At 39.1% G+C, this 24,063-nt stretch overlaps 1 protein-coding gene across 4 annotated transcripts; it reads right to left on the reverse strand.

Annotated features, from left to right (window-relative positions):
* Nucleotides 1–694: 694 nt before the first annotated feature.
* KBTBD2 (kelch repeat and BTB domain containing 2) lies at nucleotides 695–23,471 on the reverse strand. Of its 4 annotated transcripts, none has more exons than XM_082846479.1 (5): nucleotides 23,170–23,471; nucleotides 22,021–22,095; nucleotides 10,837–11,349; nucleotides 5,609–5,774; nucleotides 695–3,396 (listed from the first exon to the last, which is right to left on the reverse strand). In XM_082846479.1, exons 3-5 carry the CDS (start codon nucleotides 11,004–11,006, stop codon nucleotides 1,861–1,863), a joined length of 1,872 nt encoding a protein of 623 aa, XP_082702605.1. In that variant the 5' UTR covers nucleotides 11,007–11,349; nucleotides 22,021–22,095; nucleotides 23,170–23,471; the 3' UTR covers nucleotides 695–1,860. The 4 variants fall into 4 exon arrangements, with proteins under 4 accessions (XP_082702605.1, XP_082702603.1, XP_082702604.1 ...); XM_082846477.1 differs by having other exon boundaries at nucleotides 21,993–22,095; XM_082846478.1 differs by lacking the exon at nucleotides 22,021–22,095.
* Nucleotides 23,472–24,063: the final 592 nt, after the last annotated feature.

Consider the following 24,063-nt stretch of genomic DNA (forward strand, 5'->3'; position numbering starts at 1 on the left):
TGGGTAATATGGGGTACAATTGAGATTTATTCTTTTTTTTTTTTTTTTCAAAAATTATTTATTTATTTATTTGGCTGCACCGGGGTCTTAGTTGTGGCTTGCAGGATCTTTTTTTTTTTTTTTTTTAAGTTGCAGCATGCAGGATCTAGTTCCCTGACCAGGGATGGAACCCAGGCCCCCTGCATTGGGAGCACAGAGTCTTAACCACTGGGCCACCAGGGAAATCCCACAGTTGAGAGTTAAACAAAGGGAACCCATGGTAGTATCAATAGAATTTTTTTTTTTAAGCCAGTTGGAGGAAGTTACCTGAAGTGTAAACTGAATTCAACCAGGGTTACCATATCATTTACTATCCAAACAGGGACACTTTTCAAAGTGAAAGGGAAAACAGGTACAAACTAGGATGTATAATCACTTGAGAGCTAACCAGTCAAAGGGGAAGAGTGTTTGAGGCAGAAAAAAACGTATGTGAAAGAGGACAAGGCTCATTCAAATAACTAAAAATCTTTTTTTTTTGTAACATTAGGCTCTGGTTTGCCTCTTACTTTTTATGTAATTTGTGTTCCTACAGTAAGGCTCAAATCAGACAAGTATCATATAATCAACAAAATTCTGAAGAAATCACCTGTCACAAACTAAGCTGACTCTGTAAAACTAAAACTAAAAGCACACAATTCCCATCACAAAAGAAAAACAGATATTGAATATATACAATTTATTTAATAAATTAATGTCATTCAAAATACAGTGCCAGAACATTATGCAGTTGAACATGCTAGTAATGTTTGTCATGAAGCACCTGTGCTCATGTTAGATTGGCGGCACCCCGCTACTGCTAGTGGTTCCTGGGATTAATGCCAGAGCAGCACTAGTTATCTGCTCTTCTGCACCGCTAGTGCAGAGAATTCCTGAACAGTTCACCTTTCTAATCCTACCCCCCACACACAACAGGTTAAAAAAAAACACACCCTGACAGCTAACGAATATCTATACACAATCACTCTACAGTAATGTTTGTTATTAAATTAAGATGTAATGACCTGGTTAACCCACTCTAAATCTTTAAGATGGAGAAATACGACAGCAGCAGGTAGTTATATGCATGAGCCAATGTTAATGTAATACAGAAAGTGGAGGCATTTACTGATTAAAGCTCCACACAGACCCGCACAATGGAGGGACTAGCAATTCTTATTGCAAGCCCAGCAACTTAAGTCCACACCTGGTAAATGACCAGCTGATTGGAAGACCTGTATTCTAGATAGACAAGTATAAGTTAGTGAAAAGAGAATACATGCACCTAATAGTTAGACTGATCCTGCAGTCATACTTTCCCTGTGCAATACCATAAAATGGAAGATCTTCCTCAACTATAGGATTTAGACAACATTTCTAATACCAACATGGACATTAGTGTTAAGTGCAGCTCAATTAACTACACCGAAAAAAACTATTCCAGGACTTCAGAACAGAAGCACAGGAATGAAATACATATAATAAAATAACCTCAGCATAATTTGCGATATACCACACTAGGAACAGGAAACTACTTTAATAAGAGAACTTTTGGAACTGTACATACACAGGGCTAACAATGTTAGATAATCCAGATTTTTATGCTCATGATACACATAAAAGTTTCTCAATTATTGGATAATCTATTTCATATTATGGAAGCATATCTTTCTTAAGACTCACTGATATATATTATACTGATGCAAATATTAAGTAGGGCATAAAAATAAAATTTATCAAAGATAGATTTTTATGTACTCATATTCAGTCCTTTCATAGCCTCTCTCATTTAGCAAAGAAAATGACAAAGCAAATAGATCAGGCGTGCACTCCCTGAACTCCTGACTATACAGATGGTAGTGCAACCATTTCTCCATCCAGTTCAAACTCCTCTGTTCCATCCGGTGAAAAAAGATAAGTTGGTGGTTTCCATGGAGATTCTTCAAGGCAGGATGGATAAAGTTTCCCCACAGTGCATCGAAAATCTCTCCCTAAGTCCCACAGTACACGTTCAGATATATGCTGCCGCAGAGACCACCGGTCAAGTTCCAAATCATATTGGTAAGTGACATATTTAGCTCTCTCATTTAAGTGGGTTTCTCGCATAAACACACACAGAGAATTTGAGATCACAACAGCTCTAACACAGGGATCTGAGTACCTCTTAGCAGGGATGTTGGCTGCCATTTTCCACTCATTTTTATTCACATCATAGATTTCCACAGTTACTGAAGACCCATCTACAGTGCCAGAGGGGAGTCTTATGCCAGAATTGGTAGCAATGTGCAACCCTCCAATATAGAAAATTTTATCACCGAAAGCTGCAGCTGAAGCAAAAGACCTGCTAGTCTGTCTCATGGCCATTTCTACCCATGAATCAGACCTTGGAAAATAACAATACATGAGGTTCAGTGTCATCACATAAATGCAGTCATGAACCACAACTGCTGCACTCCACTGCCAAGCACAAGGCAAAGGGCTTACCATTGTCCATTCATCTTTCTCAGTGTCATATCTTTCTACGGTCCTCCGGTTAAGTTCTCCACCTACACTATCTCCTCCAATTGCATAGATATAGCCTTCACAGCAAACCAAAGATGGCTTTACGCGGACAAAAAGCATCGGGGTCTTTGGAAACCAGGTATTTTGCTGTGCATCAAACCAGTAAAAGCAATTCACAGTTCTAAAGGCAGTCTGAAGTTTGCTTGTTTTACTGTGATTTGTTTTTGTATTTTTCAGAGGAACTTGACCACCTGCTATATAGATGTCATTATCGGGAGTTACAACGGTCCCAACCTTATGTAAGTCAGCTGGTGGGCTGCATAGCTTGTAAACTTTTTCTGCTTGGGGGCTGTAACAGACAGAAGAGTAAAGACTACAAGGATTTTCTGAAGATGCTTCAATGAAAATCATCATCTCTTCTTTAGTCATTCCAAGTCTTGGTTTGAAAAACTTGGGCATGGACTTATACAGACCTTGAACAACTACAGACTTATCATTGGGTGGCAGACCTTGAAACCAAGCTCTCTGTGTTACTTCTGAAAGTGCATCAATTCTGATTTGGCTAAGAACTGAAGACAAATACTGGGATCGTGATTCTGTGTTGTACTCTAGCCACAGCATAGCAGCTTCACGAACTGTCTCCTCCTTTTCTACGTTCAAATTGTCACTACTGAGAATGTCTATCAGTAAGTCATGTGACAGCTGCATGAAAGCTTCCTGGTGATACACAGCAGTGAACTTGTGCTCCACCATCCTTTTAGCACTTTGTTTTAATTCCTCACAACTGAACAGATCAGCAAAACTCAACAATCGCACACAGTTCTCTGCATTTATCTTTTTAATTAAATATTCTCGACAACGTTGTAACACATCTTCTACCTAAAATAGAAGGGAAAAAAAAGGCTGATAAAGGCAGGCTAGACAAATTTTATTTTTATGTAACACACAGGTATATTAATCAGATCCCTATACTATAGTTTTTATTTTTAGATACACATGTTTGGGCTAAGAGACAATCTTCCAGTAATAATAAAATTAGAAGACTATGCATAGTTTTGCATTTCATCTTCCTGTCCAGTGGCCTACTTAACTGCCCTATTTAGGAGTCAGTAGTATAACATTAAATAGGCTCTTAAAAACCTAAACAGCCTTAAAGGGAAAGGGAAAGAAATTAATTCATGCATAAGTTATGTATTTTTTAAAGCCTAGCAAAATATGTAATTGAGAGAACCAAATGAAAACAATGTAAATCAGTATAGGAAATGATTACTGTTGAGAAGCTGGAATCTGGTTTTCTCAACATGGACAAGACAGTCATATAGAAGCAGAAAATCATACACAATGCCTAACAGTAGTTATTATTTGCCTTTCTTACATGGAGCAGTAGGATAACCAATCAAAAGAATATATTCATAAAAAAAAAAAGAATATATTCATGTGCAATTACAAATTACCTACATTTAAACGACCCATCTTAGCCACTCTAACTTTCCTAGATTTGTTGTTTCTTAAGAAACAGTAGATCTCGAGTCAGAAGTGCTACCTACTATACTTATTCAATGTCACAGTGATTGACTAGAAGCAGTTTGTGATAAGAAGTCAGGTTGCTTGGATTCAACACCTGGATTGACCAGTCAACACTTGTACAATATCAGACAAGTAGCTTTACTTCTCTAAGCCTCAGCTTTCTCCTGTGTAGGATGGGGAAATCCTTCCTTACAAGTGATTATTTTAAGGATTAGATGAGAACCTATATAAAGCATTAGTACAGAACCTGGCATATAAAAACATCATTTCATGTGGTTAATAGTAAAAGCCATGTTGGTAGTCATAAAATGCCACATTCCCAGGCTTGCCAGGGCAACTTACTCCCAGAGGCAGAGTGCTGTTTTGCATTTGGCCAAACATATGCCTATAGGTTTCATTAACATGATAGAAAAAAATTATAAGGAAAGGTATCACTATAATAACAGTGTTCTGGAATCCAAATTTCTTAAAATTCCTCAATTTTTTAGCAATTCTAAAATTGCTTTTAGAATTGCTAAAAAATTTAAAAAGGTAATGAAAACATATAAGCTATGGAAGAAAGACAGTTCTTACAGTAGGCATTTCTCCCTTTTAGGTTTGGATTTAGGATGTGAATGTCTTCCATTCTAAAGCACCAGGAAACTACCATGGCTTCAGTGTCCCCAGAGTTATAGGTATAGTAGGACACTGCCGTTTATGGGGCGGGGGGGAAGAATACAGAACTAAAAAGGAAGACAGGTACTTAAGGCATGGACAGACTGAGTTCTGGTTCCCAGAGTTACACCCAGAAACTGGCATTCGACCGGCATCATTCACATTTATTCAGCACACATTTATCAAGTACCTACTAGGTATCATGAACTGTACTCCCAGAATTTAACCTTTAAAGTTTCTCCCTTTGGAGAAACTTTATTTCTCCCTTTGGAAAAAATGAGGAAAATATTTTTATATTCCTCTTAAAATTAAAAGAAATGTTGAAGGGGGGGCATTCCCTGGTGGTTCAGTGGTTGAGATTCTGCACTTCTACTGCAGGGGCCCCAGGTTCCATCCCTGGTCAGGGAACTAAGATCCCGCAAGCCACGCGGCACAGCCAAAAAAGAAAAAAAGTTGAAGGGGAAACACAGTGAAATAGCTTATCATATGTAAATATATCAATCATCACTTTTTATTTTAGTTTAAATAATTCTCCTTAATAGCTCAGTAAGGTCTCATGGCTATTATGAACATTTATGTTTGATAACTTCCATAAGAATCTTGACATTTTCTGTGAAAATACCATCAAAAATTAGCACATCTAAGCTTCTAGCCAAAAAACTGAAGCACTTAAATTTAACAAATGCTGTTAAAAATTTCTTTTACTTGAAATCTAAATCCTGTGGTATATTAGGCAGACTATGAAACTAATATGAAATTTTCACCTATCTTTTTAGTCAAGTTCGCATCATAAAACTAAGTTTATTAGCTGATCAAATCCTATTGTTTTTCCCTTACATATTTTAAAGAGTTTTACCTTCTAAAATCTGCATTAAAATTACATAGCTATAAGACTGAAAAAACTGCTTACCTGCAGGAAGCAAGCTGTTTCGTAAAGTTGTTCTACAGTGCTGTCATTTATTGCCAGGTTACCCGTGTATGCGTACGTTATTATTATCTGTAAGGTGGCTGAATCCACATTCCTCAGGTGTATGTGTGTCTGTTTGCTTTCACTTAGTCCACTCATGAACATGGCCCTATAGTAGAGATGGGGAAAACAAATGTAAGGCTAAAAAGAAAAACTAGACAATATGGGATGTTTATTTAGGGTATTTGCTGATGGACAACTTATAGGGAAAGCTTTCAAGGGAAACAACAGAAAATTATAATCCAGTGCCAAAGATATACCAAACTACTCCACTGTGCCATTCTGAGTGATAACATCAAAACTAATTTAATCCTTATAGTCATACAGGAATTCAGCAATAAAAAGGAACTCTATTATACGTGCTACAACACAAACCTCAAAATCATTATGCTCAGTGAAAAAAAGGCAGATACAAAAGACACATACTGTATGATGTGTATACAAATATATATGAGGCAAATATATAGAGGCAGAAGGGAGATCAGTGGTTGCCTAGGGCTGTGGGTAAGAACAGTGAGTGACTGTAAATTGGCACAAAGTGATGGAAATGTTTCAAATTAAATTGTAAAGATACTAAAATTCATTTAATTGTGTGTAAATTTGATCTCAATAAAGCCGTTAAAAATTTCATTTACTCAAATGATTTCCTAAAAATATGCAGAACAGTTTCCTAAAAATTACATGCAGGAAAATATGCTGGAAAGGCAATTAGTGTTGTGGAGAATACAAAGTAAAATGCCCATATACATGGAAGAGGTAAGAAAACAAAGAATATTGTTGCATGTACAGAAATGCCTATAGTGATCATAAGTGGGTAGCACAAGAACTAGCCTGGGCAACCTCAAGGACAAGAAGATGAGAAAGGCTTTAAAATGGATAAAATAGTGAGTCAGGGTAGAACATAAGAACTGTTTTTCCCAGTGACATTGCTGAACATAAGGGCTCATGAAAAACATCGGAAAGATAACTGGCAGTCAGATCACAGAGGGCTTTTTTTTTTTTTTGGCCGTGAGGCATGTGAGATTCTCAGTTCCCCAACCAGGGGATCAAAGTGGCACCCCTTGCATGGACAGCACAGAGTCTTAACCACTGGACCACCAGGGAAGTCCCACAGAGGGATTTTAAAATGCGATATAGGAGGGAATTCCCTGGCAGTCCAGTGGTTAGGACCCAGTGCTTTCACTGCCGGGGCCGAGTTCAAATCCCTGGTTGGGGTAAGATCTGCAAGCCCCTCAGCATGTCCCAAAAAAAAAAAAAAAAACCACACACACACACACACACACACAGACATACGAGTCTGAGCTTTTTATTGTAGACAGTGAAGAAGGTTCACTGAAGGGTTTTCAGCATGGATTTATTAGCATAATAAAATGTATTCTAGGATGAATATTTTGTACTGACAGACCTCAAGGGCCAAAGGCTGGAGATAGGAAAAAGGGTTCTGAGGCTACTGCAATAATCTAGATTAGAAGTAAGAACCACCTGAGCTAGGTTGGCAGAAATGGATACAAAAGCTTTTACAAAAAACCAACAAGATCTGGTGATTTTCTGAACGTATGGAATAGACTATAGTAGGAAGTAGACAGGGAAAGAATCAAAGCTGTTTATTTTCAAGTACCTGAAAAAAATGTTAACCATTGAGAGAAAAATTATAAGGTCAAGGAAAACAGTTAATCTTGCAAAAAAGGTGAGTTAAATTTTAGATATGTTTGAGGTGCAAGCAGCTGAGTCAAATGGAAGTAATACAATAATCAGTTAAGTATTTAATACAACTGGAACTTTGAAGGTCAGGCATTAATGCAGAAGACTGTGAATTATCTACAAAATGACATGTGTTAGAAAAAAGAATGACAGAAGGTTGAGAAACATTCATCAGAGAAATAAGAACAAGCCAGTCAGTACAATGCTACTCAGGGCAAGAGAGGTAGGGTGTCAAAAACGGTAGTCAAGGATAACAAACATTGCAAAAGCAATTAGGAAGGCACTAGTGATTTCTAGTGTAGCTCAGAATGAGCAGTAAGAACAGCAACTAAACTTCAGGCAGTTAGGGAATGGAAGAGTGGCAAAAACATCGATCAGGGTGGTTGATAACTTCCTCCCAAAGAATACAGAATGGCCATAAATAAACCCAACTAAGTAACAGAGATTAGGAAGTGCTGTTGAAAAATACCCAAGATGTGACAAGAAACTAATAAAGACACCAATTGCTACTGGCTTGTGGGGCCCGGGAGAATGGGAAATAACAAAAGCAACCTGAAAAGAACTATAGGAGCTCTGAATAAAAATGCAAGATTTAGGGGTCATGTGCTTTTCTGTCTGTGCCAGTAGAAGGTAGTTAACTTTGAAAGAGGAAGTAGGGCAAGGGAACAGCTGACTATACAGATGACACTGAGACTGGTTATTCTAGACTATGGTTTATGACACCAGAATGATGGACTTCTGTGAAGGAACTATGCTTCCTGAAGACCAAAGATTAGTAGAAGCCTAGCCAACTTGATTATAAAAATCTTAAACAGACTTTTTAAAGAAAGAGTAAATACTGAATTGCATAATATTATAGGAGGCTAAATTACCATAGTGGAAGAGGTGTTGAGTAATTCTCAAGTAATCCCCTTCATTTAGGGTCTAAAATGAAGTGTATATGTTACCAAGAAGAAGAAACTACCATTTCAGAGGTTCTCTGGATTTCAGAAGTTCTTTTGATTCTTAGTGGGATGGAACTGGTAAACTACAAAGGAGGAATGTATCTGTTTCAAAAGGCAAAATTTCTAATAGTAAATTTCTAATGATAAAGATTGATAGCAACATTATATGTGAGGATACCAAAATCTACAAACCTGAAAGCAGAATCCAGTTGAAGAACACTTGGGAGAAAGTCAGGTTATTATTGTGGGAATATACAATAACAATAATCTACACAGTCCAGAGAATATATATGGGAGGGAAAATTAATATATAAGTGTCTTCGTCTTGTGGATTATGAAACTGGTCCAGACACAGGATTTTAAAGATGGATGGCTTTAAGCCCAAACATGGATAGGACTACTCTTTCTACTATTATTTCTACTTCTTAGTATCTGATTTGCTTTAGGGAGAATATATTCTCTCAGAACACCAAGGATGCTAAAAAAGGAAACTAGTTAGTGATAAGTTAATAACAGCAGCCTTAAAGAGAATGTGTTGTTTTTAAGATTGTAACATTAATGAAATACTTCTTGGTCTTCAGGAAAACCAATTCCAACCCAATTAAAGATAAATAATAACCTCAGGGCTAGAGAATTTAAAGAACTGTTTTATCTATACAATAAAAAACAGACTTAGCGAGGAAGAAAAAAAGGTAAGATACCTAACCCATAAACCCATGTGTTACTTCCTGATAAAGATGATGACAATTCAGAAAATATGGAGATAGACTTTCTGCATAGGTTTAAAAGTTACACAAGATGACTGCTAAAATATTACCACAAAAGATTCTACTCTATGATTACAAATATCAATCTGAAAATCCACAACTAAAGCATATAGCTCATTCCAATAATGGATAATCAATTTGTAATTAATAACCATTAAAAAGGGAGAACTAATGGACCCAGGTTTGATTGAATCTATAACCTTGAATTTCTAACACCATCTACTAACTCAATAAATATGAAAAAACAAAAACAAACAAAAAAACCTGACCATCACAATCATCTGGGAAGCTCTTAAACATACAAATCCTAAAACTCTAACTCAGACCCACTGAATCATAATTTCTAGGTTTGAAATCCAAGAATCTCTATTTGTAGAAGCACAAGAGGATTCTGAGCATCCTCTAGATCCATTAAATTCTCTAGAACCACTGTTTGCAAATATGCTTAGCTTCCTAAGATAAGAAAATCAATGTCTGAAATTGCATGAAATATCCACAGCTAAACCTGAAACAGTGGCAGGCAGAGCAAGGCAACTGACATTTGGGCCTTAGCTTCTAGAATCATCATGAGATGTGTTATACTAAGGAATGTTAAGTTTCTACACCTTCGTGTATGTTAGCCTTGAAAAGTCAAGATTAAACCTGTCCTGTCTACAGCTGCCACTAAGGAGCAGCAGAAAGTAACTTTCATTGCTGATCTCACTTATGCCAGCTAAGATTTGTAGCAGGAAAATACTGGTCCACATTTCATTCATCTTTATTCTCCCTGTCCCTTTCAAATATTAAGTAAAAATTCAACCTAAGGGCAGAGACCAAATATAGGAATTTCTACGCCTTAATTCTTTTCCTCCCATGAAACACATAATAAAGGGAAACCTATCTTAAAAAGATTAAAAGTTGCAAAAGATCATAAAAATGTAAAGTTAAGCTTTATTTATTTGTAATTAGCAAACAAATAACTAAATCAACTTATAAATTCTGAGGCACAGAGAACAAAAACATTATTAATTATTAACTATTTCAATCTGGCAAGGAGTCTGGTACGGCTAAAACAATAGCACAAATGATGAAAGAAACCAAGAGTGAGTAAAGGAACTCATTTTTGCAAAGGAAATAAAAGTCCTTAACATGTCTAAACAGTACCAATTATCTTCTAAAAGTTATTATTAAGCCTCCTGTAACTCTTAAATTTATAAACAATGACTGTTTTCTAAATGTAACATTTTAAAATCTTAAGAGTAAGTGAAAATTACCCCATTCGTTTTTCTTTCTTTCAATGAAAAAATAGTATTCTGAACCTTTTTGCCTCTCCATCATTAAAACTTTACCTTAGTTAATTTCAACAAATTTCTTGTATTTAATCCTTTGTAAAAACTTATTTCACCTGCCCCTTACTTACACACGCAAGTAGGTGATTTGACAAGCACTATATCACCCAAATAGAAAATTTTTTTGTTTTTTACTTTTTTCTTTTTGTGGTTCGCAGGCCTCTCACTGTTATGACCTCTCCCGTTGCGGAGCACAGGCTCCGGACACGCGGCATGTGGGATCTTCCCGGACCAGGGCATGAACCCGTGTCCCCTGCATCGGCAGGCGGACTCTCAACCACTGCGCCACCAGGGAAGCCCCCAAATAGAAAACTTAAGCAAAACATTAAGACACCTAACTTTTTTAAAAATTTTAAATAATGTTTAAAAGATTAAAACAAGCTAACATTCTGCATTTGAAATTACAAACTAACCAAGATTACAGTACTTACCTAAAATAAGAACTACATGTTGCAAGAACCATCTTATGACAAGGGAATTCAGTGCCCTCGACAATTAACACTATGTCCGTAAACAACTGCTGTTCATAAAACAGTTTTAACTGTTCCAACAAGGACACAGCATATTCAGTATTGACCTGCTTCTCGTCTTGAGTGGACATGACTGTATTCCATTAATATATCCAGGAACAGATTAGAAAAATCAGTCTTACTGATGGAAGGTCAAGTGAATGCTTCAGAAATAAAGAAAGGAGAAACTCTGCTTGCTGTTATCTGCAGCATTCAGAACCAAGATTGATACATTCACTAATGAGCAGTATCTTTTTAGGCTTAGAATCACTACCAGGTCATCCTGTGTTAATTAGGTTCTTCAGAGTTTTTCAACACAGTCTGCAGATATCTTGCTCAAATTTGTAACTGTTGTTCAACTCATGAGTGAAAGAGAGTAACACACGAGGTAGATTTTGTGGCAACATCCTATGTTCTGTGGATCCTCTGGAGTAACTAAAAAGAAAAAAAAGTTCAGTTAGAGTATCTAGGTCAGTACATTTTTAGAATACAATGTTTAAAATCGCAGACTTAAATATGAATTATTTTTTGAAGTTCAACTTTAGACATTACCATAAAAATGAAACATGAGAAAAGGGACATTTAACAAGTTTATTACATTTGTGGTTTTTAAGTTATTTTTTTGCCTTCTATACAAAATATAAACATTCTAGAAAATAAGGAACACATCAATAAGCATACAGTTTTTTAAAAGTTCTTTAAAAATAAATAATTTCAATTACCAGCAAAGCCAAATCTCCTACTTATTTGTTTAGGGGCAATACATGACTGTAATTTAAGAGAAAAAAAAAACCCTTTCTCTTGCAAGGAGATTCTCATTTGGGGAGTATAATTTAAATGTATTCACACAGCCTTTATATTTAAATTACTTAAACTATATGATAAATAGATTGAATTTGTTTATTTCCAAAGCATAAACTATATTATAAAATTTGCAGCTCAATCCTGTAACGGAGATAAATACAACATATCTCTCTCTGTACAGTGGTTCCTTCCTAGAAATCTTTATAAGAACATACAATTTTACTGAAAAATGAAACGTAAAACATGATAAAATAGAGGAATGTATTCCTACATGAAGACTTCATACTATACAGATATAAATGTTCTCAAAATGTGTAAATTTAATACAAATCCAACTTGCAGAAGATTCATCTGGAAGAATTCACAAATACTGCCAAGATATTTGAGGGGAAGGAAAAACAAGTTTTTCCTCATACTCTTAACAAATATTAAAATGTATTACAATTCTACAATAAACCCAAGTAAACAAAAATAAACAAACACAATAGGTAAATAAGTAAATACAATACATCCATGTTAAAAAAAACATTAGATATGATAAAGATAAACAAGTCATTTCAAACTAGAAGATTGGGTTATTTCAACAAATAACGTTGGAACAACTGGTTACCCACTGAAGGAAAAAAAAACCCACCTAAGTTTTAGTCATACTGCATACCATTCATCAAAAGAAATTCCAGCTGCATTAAAGTTTAATTTAAAATGTTATTTAGAAATCAGTATTTACAACATATGGCAAAGGAATTACAAATCAGGAAAAACATATAGAATATACAGTGCTAATAACAGTTAAAAACTATCACCTATTTCCTAATTAGATGACTCTTAGCTCCATAATCAGAAAGTCAAGTGCTGTTGACATGAAACCTATAAATATATTTGACCATCACTGGAACCACTAATACTTTTTCTCACAAAAATATCATCCATATGTCAGAGAAGATCACATTGTACTTCCTGCCAAACTATACTATTACATGAACTGCAAACTTGACGTAGACTGTCAAATTTCCAGCCAAGTTAACTATATGGAAGTAACTAAAATAGGTGCAAAGGCAGAGACTTTGGGTCATTTAAGGTAATGACTTTGCTCTTCCAAATCTGAAAGTTACACTATAAATCTAAGTTTACTACTATAACCTCTAAAGCTAATAATACCTAAAATCACTGGCTATTTTCACATATTAATAATGCAGCAAGGCCCAGTGTTAGTGAGGGTGTCGGGAAACGAGCATTCTTACAGAGGAGTATAAGTTGATACATACGTATAAGCCCTTAATCAAAACTCTTGGGACTTCCCTGGTGATGCAGTGGTTAAGAATCCACCTGCCAATGCAGGGGACACAGGTTCGAGCCCTGGTCCAGGAAGATCCCACATGCCATGGAGCAACTAAGGCCGTGTGCCACAACTACTGAGCCTGCGTGCCACAACTACCGAAGCCTGCACGCCTAGAGCCCGAGCTCTGCAACGAGAAGCCACTGCAATGAGAAGCCCACGCACCACAACGAAGAGTAGCCCCCGCTTGCCACAACTAGAGAAGGCCCATGTGTAGCAACGAAGACCCAACAAAGAGACCCAATGCAGCCAAAAATAAATAAATAAACTTAAAAAAAAAAAATCCACCTGCCAATGCAGGGGACACGGGCTCAAGCCCTGGTCCAGGAAGATCCCACATGCCGTGGAGCAACTAAGCCTGTGTGCCACAACTCCTGGGCCTGCGCTCGAGAGCTCACGTGCCACAACTACTGAAGCCCGCGTGCCTAGAGCCCGTGCTCCGCAACAAAGACAAGCCACGGCAATGAGAAGCCCACACACCGCAACTAAGAGTAGCCCCCGCTCGCTGCAACTAGAGAAAAGCCAGCGCTCAGCAACGAAGACCCAATGGAGACAAAAACAAACAAACAAAAACAAACAAACAAACTCTTGGAGCCAGCTGTGTTCTAGAATTTAGAATTTTTCAGATCTTACAGAGGTAATGTGGTACATATATCATGTATTACAAAGGGTCTGGGGCAGAGCTCCAGAACTGAACACCCTACTATTCTGACTGAGGGAAACATGCACATTGTGAAAAATAATACTATATACAGTCTTATGTTACTTCAGGTCAAGTTTTGCAAAAAAAAAAAATTTTTAACTTCATTTTAAGAGGTTTTTGAATTTCAGATTGCAAATGAAGTATTATAGAAGATATATTTGGCACTGAAAATGCTTAATACCTCAATCTTTCAATTCTACCTCTAAAAATTTATCTTACAGAAATGCATGTATTAATAGACTATAAGTCCTAACCCCAGCTGCAGGACCCAAAATTGTCCCCATCCATATTTATTTATTAGTTTTTAAAATTTATTTTACTTTATTTTTGGCTGTGTTGGGTCTTCATTGCTGCGTGCAGGCTTTTCTCTGGTTGCGGCGAGCAGGGGCTACTCTTCGTTGCAGTGCACGGGCTTCTCATTGCGGTGGCTTCTCTTGCTGTGGAGCACAGGCTCTAGGCACATGGGCTCAGCAGTTGTGGTGAACAGGCTTAGCTGCTCCGCAGCATGTGGGATCTTCCTGGGCCAAGGATCGAACCCGTGTCCCCTGGCAGGTGGATGCTTACCCACTGCGCCACCAGGGAAGCCCTCCATCCATATTTAAACCAGGTGACAGGAACTGGTGGCCAGTGCAGGGATGGATTTAGATTAGACTCCAGAATTCCTTGCAGGGTAGCTGTACAGGTTCACTCTGGTCATTTCTCTGACCTCATACTATGACCTGATTTTTTTGCAGTGACTTTTTTGAGCCCCATTGAATTTGTCTCAGTTTTACTAGATTTGATTTCTTTTTATCATATGCATAAAACTATTAAAACTGAAGTCTGCTTTTAGAATACTACATGGCGAGCCAACTTTATATAATCTCATTGTCACTGCTTTATACACCCTATTCCCACCCTTTCCTTTGAAATCTAGTGTACGTTTCTTCCTAATAAAGTAATTTTTATTTATGATATCGTAATATTAAAATAGGCAGAAAAAGTCATTCAGACATCATATAAAGTCAACTTAATTTAAACTGATCTGTATCTAGTACAATCCAAAATAAAATTCAGTGTCCCTTCTCTGGGAACACAGACTTCAAAATGTATTAAATAAAAATGGGGAAAAATGGCAAAGTTTAAGATGATCAACAACAACCACCTTAAATGCCTGTAACATATTTTTTATAACAAGATTCCTTCTCTCCTAAAAATAAAACTTAATTAATTTCCCAACTTGTTCCAGAAAAAAAAAAACCTTAAAACCAATATCCTACATACTCTGAAACATTGCACAATGTCTGTACCATATTACTTAATAACCAATGATTTGACTCATTTTATGAATTTTCCCTTTTTAATAAATATATTGTACCATATATCATTCTGTGTTATACCTAAAACTAGTTTCAAAAAAAAAAGTCATACTCCCTGTTGTCTGTAGAATTTAGCATCCTCAGGCTTAGTAATTCTCAGGTATGAATGAAATTGTTTACTTAATTTTCTATTATAAATTAATGGCTACTTAAATTTAACTCAACAAATGTTTGAGTATTTACTAAAGGCTGGTCGTTGTATTGTACTCTAAGGACTCAGACTGAGAGTTGCCAACCACTAGAGCTCCAAGACACCAAGTGCATTTACCCTTACTACAGCCAAAACACGATTATCATTTAAAAACAGGGTGTTTTAAAAACCAATTATTCCAGACAAACTCAAAAACAAAAAGAAGCAGGCAAAATGAATAAAATCTAGCTGTCGTGCTCTTTCATTTCCAAACTTTTGATAGAGACATAATACAAGAAAATTTTATTCTTTACCATAAGAACAATTGTAGCACAAGTAAAACGAGGAAAGGAGGCAATTGGCACTTGTCCCCATTGCTAACCGTGGTTCACATTGCAGAGGAAGGAAAAACTTATTGAAGACCTATTTAAACCTTCTGAATTTTGTTAACATATGCAATGATTATTTAATTAAAAAAACCAAACTTTCAAAAGGTATACTACTCTCTTTTCTCATCATAAAGACAAAATATTTTAGGCTTTGCAAGCCATTAAGGTCTCTGTCCCAAATGCTTAATCTACTGTAGCCTGAAAGCAGCAAAAGTCAACCTGTAAATAAATGGACATGACTATTTCAATAAAATGTTATTTACAAAAACATACTGCAGGCCAAATGTACCAATCTCTGCTTCAGGCTGTTTCTTGATCAAATATTAAGAAATTAAAAAAAAAATCAGTGACAAAAATACATATCTCAAGCTGTTTTTCCTAGAAGATCGTTTTCCCTTCAGATCACACGAACAAGGAAAACGCACAAACCTCAAATGTTTGAAAGTTGAATTAAATAAAATTCTTATAAATTTATTTATTTATTTATGGCTGTGTTGGGTCTTCGTTGCTGCACACAGGCTTTCTCTAGTTGTGGCGAGCGGGGGCTACTCTTCGTTGCGCTGCGCGGGCTTCTCATTGCAGTGGCTTCTCTTGTGGAGCACCGGCTCTAGGTGCACGGGCTCAGTAGTTGTGGCTCACGGGCTCTAGAGCGCAGGCTCAGTAGTTGTGGCGCACAGGCTTAGTTGCTCCGCGGCACGTGGGGTCTTCCTGGAGCAGGGCTTGAACCCGTGTCCCCTGCATTGGCAGGCGGATTCTTAACCACTGCGCCACCAGGTTAAGTCCTAAATATAATTCTTAATCTAACCTGTATATATTCCACGTTTCAACTGAAATATTTTAATGTCTCTTACCTAATCACACAACCGCTTTCCCCACTTACTACAGGCTCAGTGGACTTCTGAAACACTTTTTTTTTTAAAATCTAATGTGAGTATCCTTTATTAAGCTTAGAAAAAAAGGACTTTTTTCCTAAAGATAATCTGCTGGGAAAAACTCACAATGAGAAAAAACTATTTTAGAGTCAAAAACACTTTCTCTTTTTTTTTTTATCAACTACAACATATTTACATACATTTGAAAAATAGAAGATGTATACAAGACAATGTGTAAAGACATTTAGTGAACACATGGATTCATTAGATGAACCAAGGGCCAAAGACTGGGAAACCACTATTACTTGCCACATTTCCTGGTACCAGGCACCTCAAGATTAATAGAAAAGTCCTGTATTTTATTATTTTTTATTATTTTTTAAAGTCCTGTATTTTAAAGCTGGTTGTTAGAACATATTCCACAGTGAAAAAAACCAACTAGAATAAGAATTAAATGGGAGTCATACAAACACAATATAACAAAATTCAGAATCTAATAAAGTACAATGTACTCTGGCATTAAAACTATGCACATTCTTACTTTTTTTCTAAGTTCTGCGCTCAATTCAATATTTTTGATTGATCTGTTTGGTAGCAGAGAATAATAGCAATGAATAAGGTTAGAATGCTATACATAGGATGAGATCCTTTCCTTTTTACCGACTTCCTGCAAATAAGTACAGAACAAAGACCAACTTATTTTTAAATCTAAGAGCTTCCTGTAAGAACAGAAAATTTATAAATTGCTTGAGATTGGGAGAAAAAAAGGAAAAGCCAAAACTTTGATCCTAACATTTTCTCTAGGATAGGGGACCCCAATCCCTGGGTCGTAGACTGGTACTGGTCCCCAGCCTGTTAGGAACCTGGCCACACAGCAGGAGGGCAGCCTTACCACCTGAACCATCGCCTCCCCACCCCACCCCCGCCCGTGGAAAAACTATCTTCCATGGAACCAGTCCCTGGTGCCAAAAAGGTTGGAGACCGCTGCTCTAGGATACCCAAGCCTCCAAGGTTCTACTGAGTGAATTCCACCACACAAAACAGTTTCAAAACAAACATTCTGTTATTAAATGGTCATTAGGATTAAATCAGTCAACAATCCATATCAATATATACAATTCTACTTAAAAATCTGAAACACCTCTTATGGAAAGTTATTTCAATAGGTTTTCCTCCCTTTGAATAATCAATTCGACTATAAAGTAAATTTTCACAGAGCTAACTTGTTTTTCATTTTCACCATAGAATCAAACTGTAGAAAAATCCAACTTTCAAAGTACCTGTACAGCTGACCCTTGAACAGCAGGGGTTTGAACTACACAGGTCCAGTTTTTTTCAATGGTAAATACTACAGCACTACACGATCTGCAGTTGGTTGAATCCTCAGATGCGGAACCACAGATATGGATGAACATAGAATTTGGAGGGCTGACTATAAGCTACATGCAGATTTTCTAGTATTAGGAGGGTTGGCGCCCCAACCCCGAGTTGTTCAAGGGTCAGTTGTACTCCAGAAGTTTACGTTGGTTGTCTGAAATCCTCACTTCACTTTCCTATTAAAAAACTGAAGTCCTTAGGCTGCAAAAGCTAAAATATGCCCAAAAGTGTATCTGCAAAGAAAATTTACACAAAGTAAATGCTACTATAATACTCATAATTTAAAAATAATAGTAATAATACATTTTATAGGATCTAAATACTGATATTCAAGGAACAGGAATCAAGATTAATTAGAAAAAGGTGTGAAATATTAAAATTTAAAAAAATAATTCCAAATACTTTCACAGGTTTCAGAGGTTGATGGCAGTGGTTTTTTATTAGGGGAAGCAGATGTGTCTAACTTCACTTTGAAATCTAGTTTTCATTCCCACAGGTGTGTCATTTGTAGTGCCCTTCCACAGAGTAGCTATAGAAACTCAAACAGATACAAAACAAGCTTTTCCAATGTTATACAGGGAAGACCTGGAGGATAAAGGAAAGAATAAAGGATTAAATAACTGATTGTGAATATGAGACTGCTCAGCAATTAACTGAGCTGTATATGTGAAATGAGGAAGGATAAAAAGATGGAGAGGAGGCTGCAAACAAGGACTGCACAAAAATTACACAGTAAGGATAAAACAGTGATAAAAAGGAAGGGCAGTGGGCTACAGGTTATCATCTGTATGAAGCATTTTCAAGCTGTATATTAACTTAGGTGATGCTCCATCTTCCACTGCTACAAATCTCAATACAGAAGATCAAAAACTTTTGTTAGAAAGAATCCAAGGCATTCTGAATTTCATGTATTGCCAAAAAATTAAGAGCGTGAACTGTGGAGCCAAATTACTTGGGTTGAAATCCCAGTTCTGCAACTTACTAGTTGTGTGACCTTTTTCTGTCATGAGTATGCTCATCTGTAAAATGGGGGATAAAAATAGAATTCTTCTCAATGGACTAAGAATTAAAGGAGTTCTATGAAGAGCTTGGAACTGTGCTGCCTGACACACAACAGTACTACTGTGTGCAAAAAAATTTGCAATTACTTTTATTAACGCACTCACTGGTCAAGCTTTTTGTAGTACTTTCCCGACTTTCAAAACTTCACACCTATACAGGTCTAAGGGTCCCAATTACAAGGTCTCAACACTCAAACACAGTTCTCTTTTCCCGCTGGGTGAATGATATTTTAGATAAGAGAAATTTATTCAAAGATTTTAGGGAGTATTTTGATGGTACAAATCATGAAACAAACTAGTACAACAAAGACTAACCTTGAGAAGGCTGATGCCCATGCAGAAAAACTAAATGATACCAGTCATAAAACAAGCCTTTCTTCATTTCAGTGAGAAAACAGGTTTCTCCTTAGGGAGGACAAAATACTGGTGCCAGAAATACTTTGCTTTCAAGTTACCAAAACAACCCTGACAGTTGAGAATGTTTGGAAGACCACCTGATCTTCAGATTGATTGTCAACCACTACACAAACAGAAATTTTTGGAGTCGTGACAAGCATCAATTAAAAGACAAACAACTGGACTTCCCTGGTGGCGCAGTGGTTAAGAAGCCACCTGCCAATGCAGGGGACATGGGTTTGAGCCCTGGTCTGGGAAGATCCCACATGTCGCAGGACAAGTAAGCCCATGCACCAAAACTACGGAGCCTGCACTCTGGAGCCTGAGAGCCACAACTACTGAGCCCACACGCCACAACTACTGAAGCCCACGTGCCTAGAGCCCGTTCTCCACAACAAGAGAAGCCACTGCAAGAAGCCCACGCAGCGCAATGAAGAGTAGCCCGCGCTCACCACAACTAGAGAAAGCCCGTGTGCAGCAACGAAGACCCAATGCAGCCAAAGGAAAAAAAAAAAAAAGACCAAACACCTTGCCTTTTAAATAATGTATCAAGTTTGATAAATTTCAGTACAGCTTCCTCTACTCTAATCAAATTCAGAGCCTAGGTCTATTTCCTTGTGTTCCTCCTTTCCAACTATACTGGAAAAACTACATGGCTCCATCAAGTTAGTTACGCTCAGTACCCTAAGTAAATTCAGGTCACAAGAATAAGCTTCTGTTCTACATTATGAATAATAAGTTATCTCACTTTTAAAAAATTAAACAAGAACATAAAGGAGACACCATCTGTGATAGAATAATTATATGAGTGTAGTATGTCCTTTTATTTTGGATATCACTTTTCTCTTTTCTTCTCAGCTCTACATAGACTTAAGAAAGCTGGAGAAGTATAGACTAAAGCAAAACTGACCTTAACCTTTTCAATGGGATTTCATTTTCCACCAAATCAATGATTTTTTTCAATCACAACAGCAGAAGAAAATATTTCCCAGATAGTAAATATATTCATGAGGTCATTAAGGGCATAGCTGCTTAATGATGATTATGACTATTTAAATTTCTCAGTTTCTTTAAAAAAAAGGGGGGGTAAACTGAGGAATACTCAGAATCCCCTGCCTATCATGGAACCTACTACACGTTGCCACTTGTCAGAGGTATGGGAGTGGAGCTGAAAAAAAAAAGGGAAGACTTTAAAAAACATCTCTCATTAAATGATTACATTTTCTCCAAATTTTCTACAATAATCCCTTCTTCCCACACAGAGGAATCTAGGTACTGAAAAAACCAGCAAGGGAACCAGGAGTACCCCTTCATATACTTAAAAAGTTACTTGAGGGCTTCCCTGGTGGCGCAGTTGTTGAGAGTCCGCCTGCCGATGCAGGGGACACGGGTTCGTGCCCCGGTCTGGGAAGATCCCACATGCCGCGGAGCGGCTGGGCCCGTGAGCCATGGCCGCTGAGCCTGCGCGTCTGGAGCTTGCGCTCCGCAAAGGGAGAGGCCACAACAGTGAGAGGACCGCGTACCGCAAAAAAAAAAAAAGTTACTTGAAATCAACTTATCATTTCCAATACCCTGAGTTATTTAAATATGATCTGCTCTATTCAAACTCCACAAAACTGAAATGATAAGACTAAGATATAATGAAGGACTTTGACATTTTCATTCATATTTTTTATGATAGCAGGACCAATCCTTTTTCCTGGGCTTAGAACGAGAGCAAGAAAAAATACAACTCTTTTCTAAGTAGATGAGTAAAATCTTTGGGAAAATCAAAGTATCTTTTGGCTTTTGTGACTGCATTCAGGTTTCTATGAATTTACTATCCACTTTACATTTTTTTGGCTGTATTGGGTCTTTGTTGCTGCGCATGGGATTTCTCTAGTTGTGGCAAGCAGGGGCTACTCTGTTGCGGTGCACAGGCTTCTGATTGCGGTGGCTTCTCTTGTTTCAGAGCACAGGCTCTAGGCGCGTGGGCTTCAGTAGTTGCAGCACGTGGGCTCAGCAGTTGTGGCGCATGGGCTTACTTGTTCCGCGTCATGTGGGATCTTCCCAGACCAGGGATGGAACCTGTGTCCCATGCACTGGCAGGCAGATTCTTAACCACTGCACCACCGGAGAAGTCCCTACCATCCACTTTAAACACATTCAGTGCTCAATATTTGGATTTTATGAGACAGCTCGTTATTTCCATTAACCAGAAGAAAATATATGGAGAACTGTGGACTAAAGCACTATGACACCTTTATTCCCACCCATCTCCTTAAAGGGCATGTGAATGATCAAAGCTAACAGATTTTATGGTACTGCTTATGAGAGCAAAAAGGAGAGAAGAGTTATAGCACTTAGAACTCTTCTTACAAAACTGTCGAGAAAACAGAACTATGTGGAAAAGCACGAACTATAAAGCAAGCTCAACAGAAATGCCATAGCCCCGTACTGTTTACTAAGGACAACAACCTCTTGAGAATTTCAGGGCCCAATCTAAAGCGACTTCAATAAACACTAGACCAACAAAAGATCAAAGTGAAGAAGTAAGCTTAACATTAGGAAAATTCTACATCAAGACTGGAAAACAACTGACTGGTTTGACTTTTCGATTTACTTTCAGTCAGAAAAAGTCCTTCTAAAAAACGTCAGGAAAAAGGTCCTTACCAAAGGTTAACTAAAGTCAGTCACTCACAATTGCGAGATTTGAAGTCCATACCACTCAAATTCAGGCAAAAATTCACAACACAGCAGGAAGGGGGGGAACACCCTGTCTTAAAAAAAAAAAAAGAAAAGAGAAAGAAAACCACTCTGTTAATTCCACCCAGTTAACTGGTTGCCTCAATAGAAGAAAATAAAATTTTAGTTAGACCACATTGCTGATAGGGTTGTCTGTGAATGCCTGAATGCTAAGTGAGCCAGACGTACAGATTCATGTGTCAACAACACGTGACCAGTCCTGTACCTTACGTTTTTATAACACTACTGATATAGAAGATAGATATTTCACACAAACATACCCTTTCATAGTTAACTTTACATTTTTAGATTCTTTTTCTATTTTCATTTGAAGGGGCAATCGTGGCATCGGACAATTCTAGAGATCTGTGGAGGGTATATTCTCTCTTTGAGGTAGTATAAAAAGAGATCTTAGATCAACAAACGAGAAATAAAAAACCTGTTAACTCAAAATAACCGGTCCACATCAAACTATGGGATATTCTTCCACTTCACGGTTTCTCAATTCATAGGGAGAGAAAGGTGGTCGAGTTCAATAAGTTAGCGATTTCACAGTCTAAAGTAAATACGTACAGAATTTTCCGTTTCAAAGGGCAGTTTCTGCTTTCTTTTTAAAATCATCAGTAGATCACAATGGGGCCTCATTTAATCTAGACATCTCTTGGTTACTTCAAAAGTACCGGGAAAAAAAATGCAAGGAAGGTCTTGCCCTCCTACTGCCCACCGTCTCGCGAAGACGCCGCGAGTCCTTAAGGGAAGCAGCTTCATTTTGGCAATGCGGGCGCCAGACGGGGCCAGGGCGCCGCCTGGGAGACCCGCGGCCGGAAACGCCCCCGCGAGTGGCAAGCCCCGCCGCCCCTGCCCTAAGCACCGGCCGGAGGCAGAGCCGCAGAGGGGCCGCCGCCGGGGGTGGAGGGAGGCGCCAGCCGCCCGCGCCCCTCCCCCGCCCGCAGCGGAAGCGTCTCCGGTTTGAAAGATGCCGCCGCCGCCCCCAGCCCGCCGAGCCACAAAGGGCCGAGCCCCCTCCCGCCGCGGCCCTCCTCCCCCAATTCCTCCACAGGTCGTCCCCGGGTACCCCCGCCCGGCGCTGGCGACGCCTGCTCACCCGAGTCCCTCAGTCCCGAGGATTGGGATCCGATGCGGCCGGTGGCCACGAAGACACTGGGCCCCTCACGCGCGGCGGCGGGGGCGTGGCCCTGCTGCCGCGACTAGGGCCGGGGTCTCGCTTCTGCTTCCCTCCGAGGAAGGCTGGCGCCGCCGCCTCCCCTTCCTTCCGGTTTCCCCTCGCGCCCTCCCTCGGCCGGTCCGTCCTGAGCGGAAAGCAGCGTCCTCTCTGGGCGCAGCTGCACTCTCCACAAGGCCCGACCACCGCCAGACTCCTCCCACGGGAGCCGCGCAGCCTGCCCGCGCCGCCTCGTCAGCCCCGGGGCCGCGAAACGCCCGGCTAGCCGCTCCCGCCCCGCCCCTGCGGCGCGCTCTCGCCCCCTTGGCGGGCCCCTTCTGAGGCCCGGGAACGCGCGGACAGCGGACCGTGGGCCAGCCTTCGCCAGGTTTCCCTTTCCGCTGCTCGCCCGCGTCTAGCGGCACAAACGTCAATTTTGCAGTTTCCCGGGTTCTTGAGACGCCCCCCCCACCCCGCCCGCCCTTACCCTCGGTTCCCCCGCCCTTTTCCTTTGCCGGATCCCACCGGAAAGCCAAAACAATTGGGTCCGCGCAGGCGCGTGGAGGAAGAGCCGGAAGGGCGGGGAAGGCGCGAGGTGAAGGGGAAACGCTTTTGAAGGGGTTTTCTGGAGAAGGTCAGCGGAGGTCTCGCGTAGGGCGCGTGCGCGGCGGAGGGGTCGCCCCCGAGACGCCCGGGCCTGGGACGCCAGGGGGTTCGGGCGGTGAAGGCTTCAGGCCTAAGCCCGGCGAAAAGGGAGGCGGGAGAAATTCAGTGCTAGGAAATGCGGCCAGCAGGGCACCAGGTTTTATGCCGTAGAGTGATTTTTCCCTCCTGAAA

Source organism: Leucopleurus acutus (genome assembly GCF_964270905.1).
Source record: "Leucopleurus acutus genome assembly, chromosome: 9".
In the NCBI taxonomy this organism is placed as follows: Eukaryota; Metazoa; Chordata; class Mammalia; order Artiodactyla; family Delphinidae; genus Leucopleurus; species Leucopleurus acutus.

Bases quoted from the DNA above. Each gene is read 5' to 3' on its own strand.
- KBTBD2 (XM_082846478.1), bottom strand. From the start codon at position 11,006: ATGTCCACTCAAGACGAGAAGCAGGTCAATACTGAATATGCTGTGTCC. The intron at 5,775-10,836 runs GTAAGTACTGTA...TCTCTACTATAG, and splicing joins ACATGTAGTTCTTATTTTAG to GGCCATGTTCATGAGTGGAC. The intron at 3,397-5,608 runs GTAAGCAGTTTT...CTTCTATTTTAG, and splicing joins AAACAGCTTGCTTCCTGCAG to GTAGAAGATGTGTTACAACG.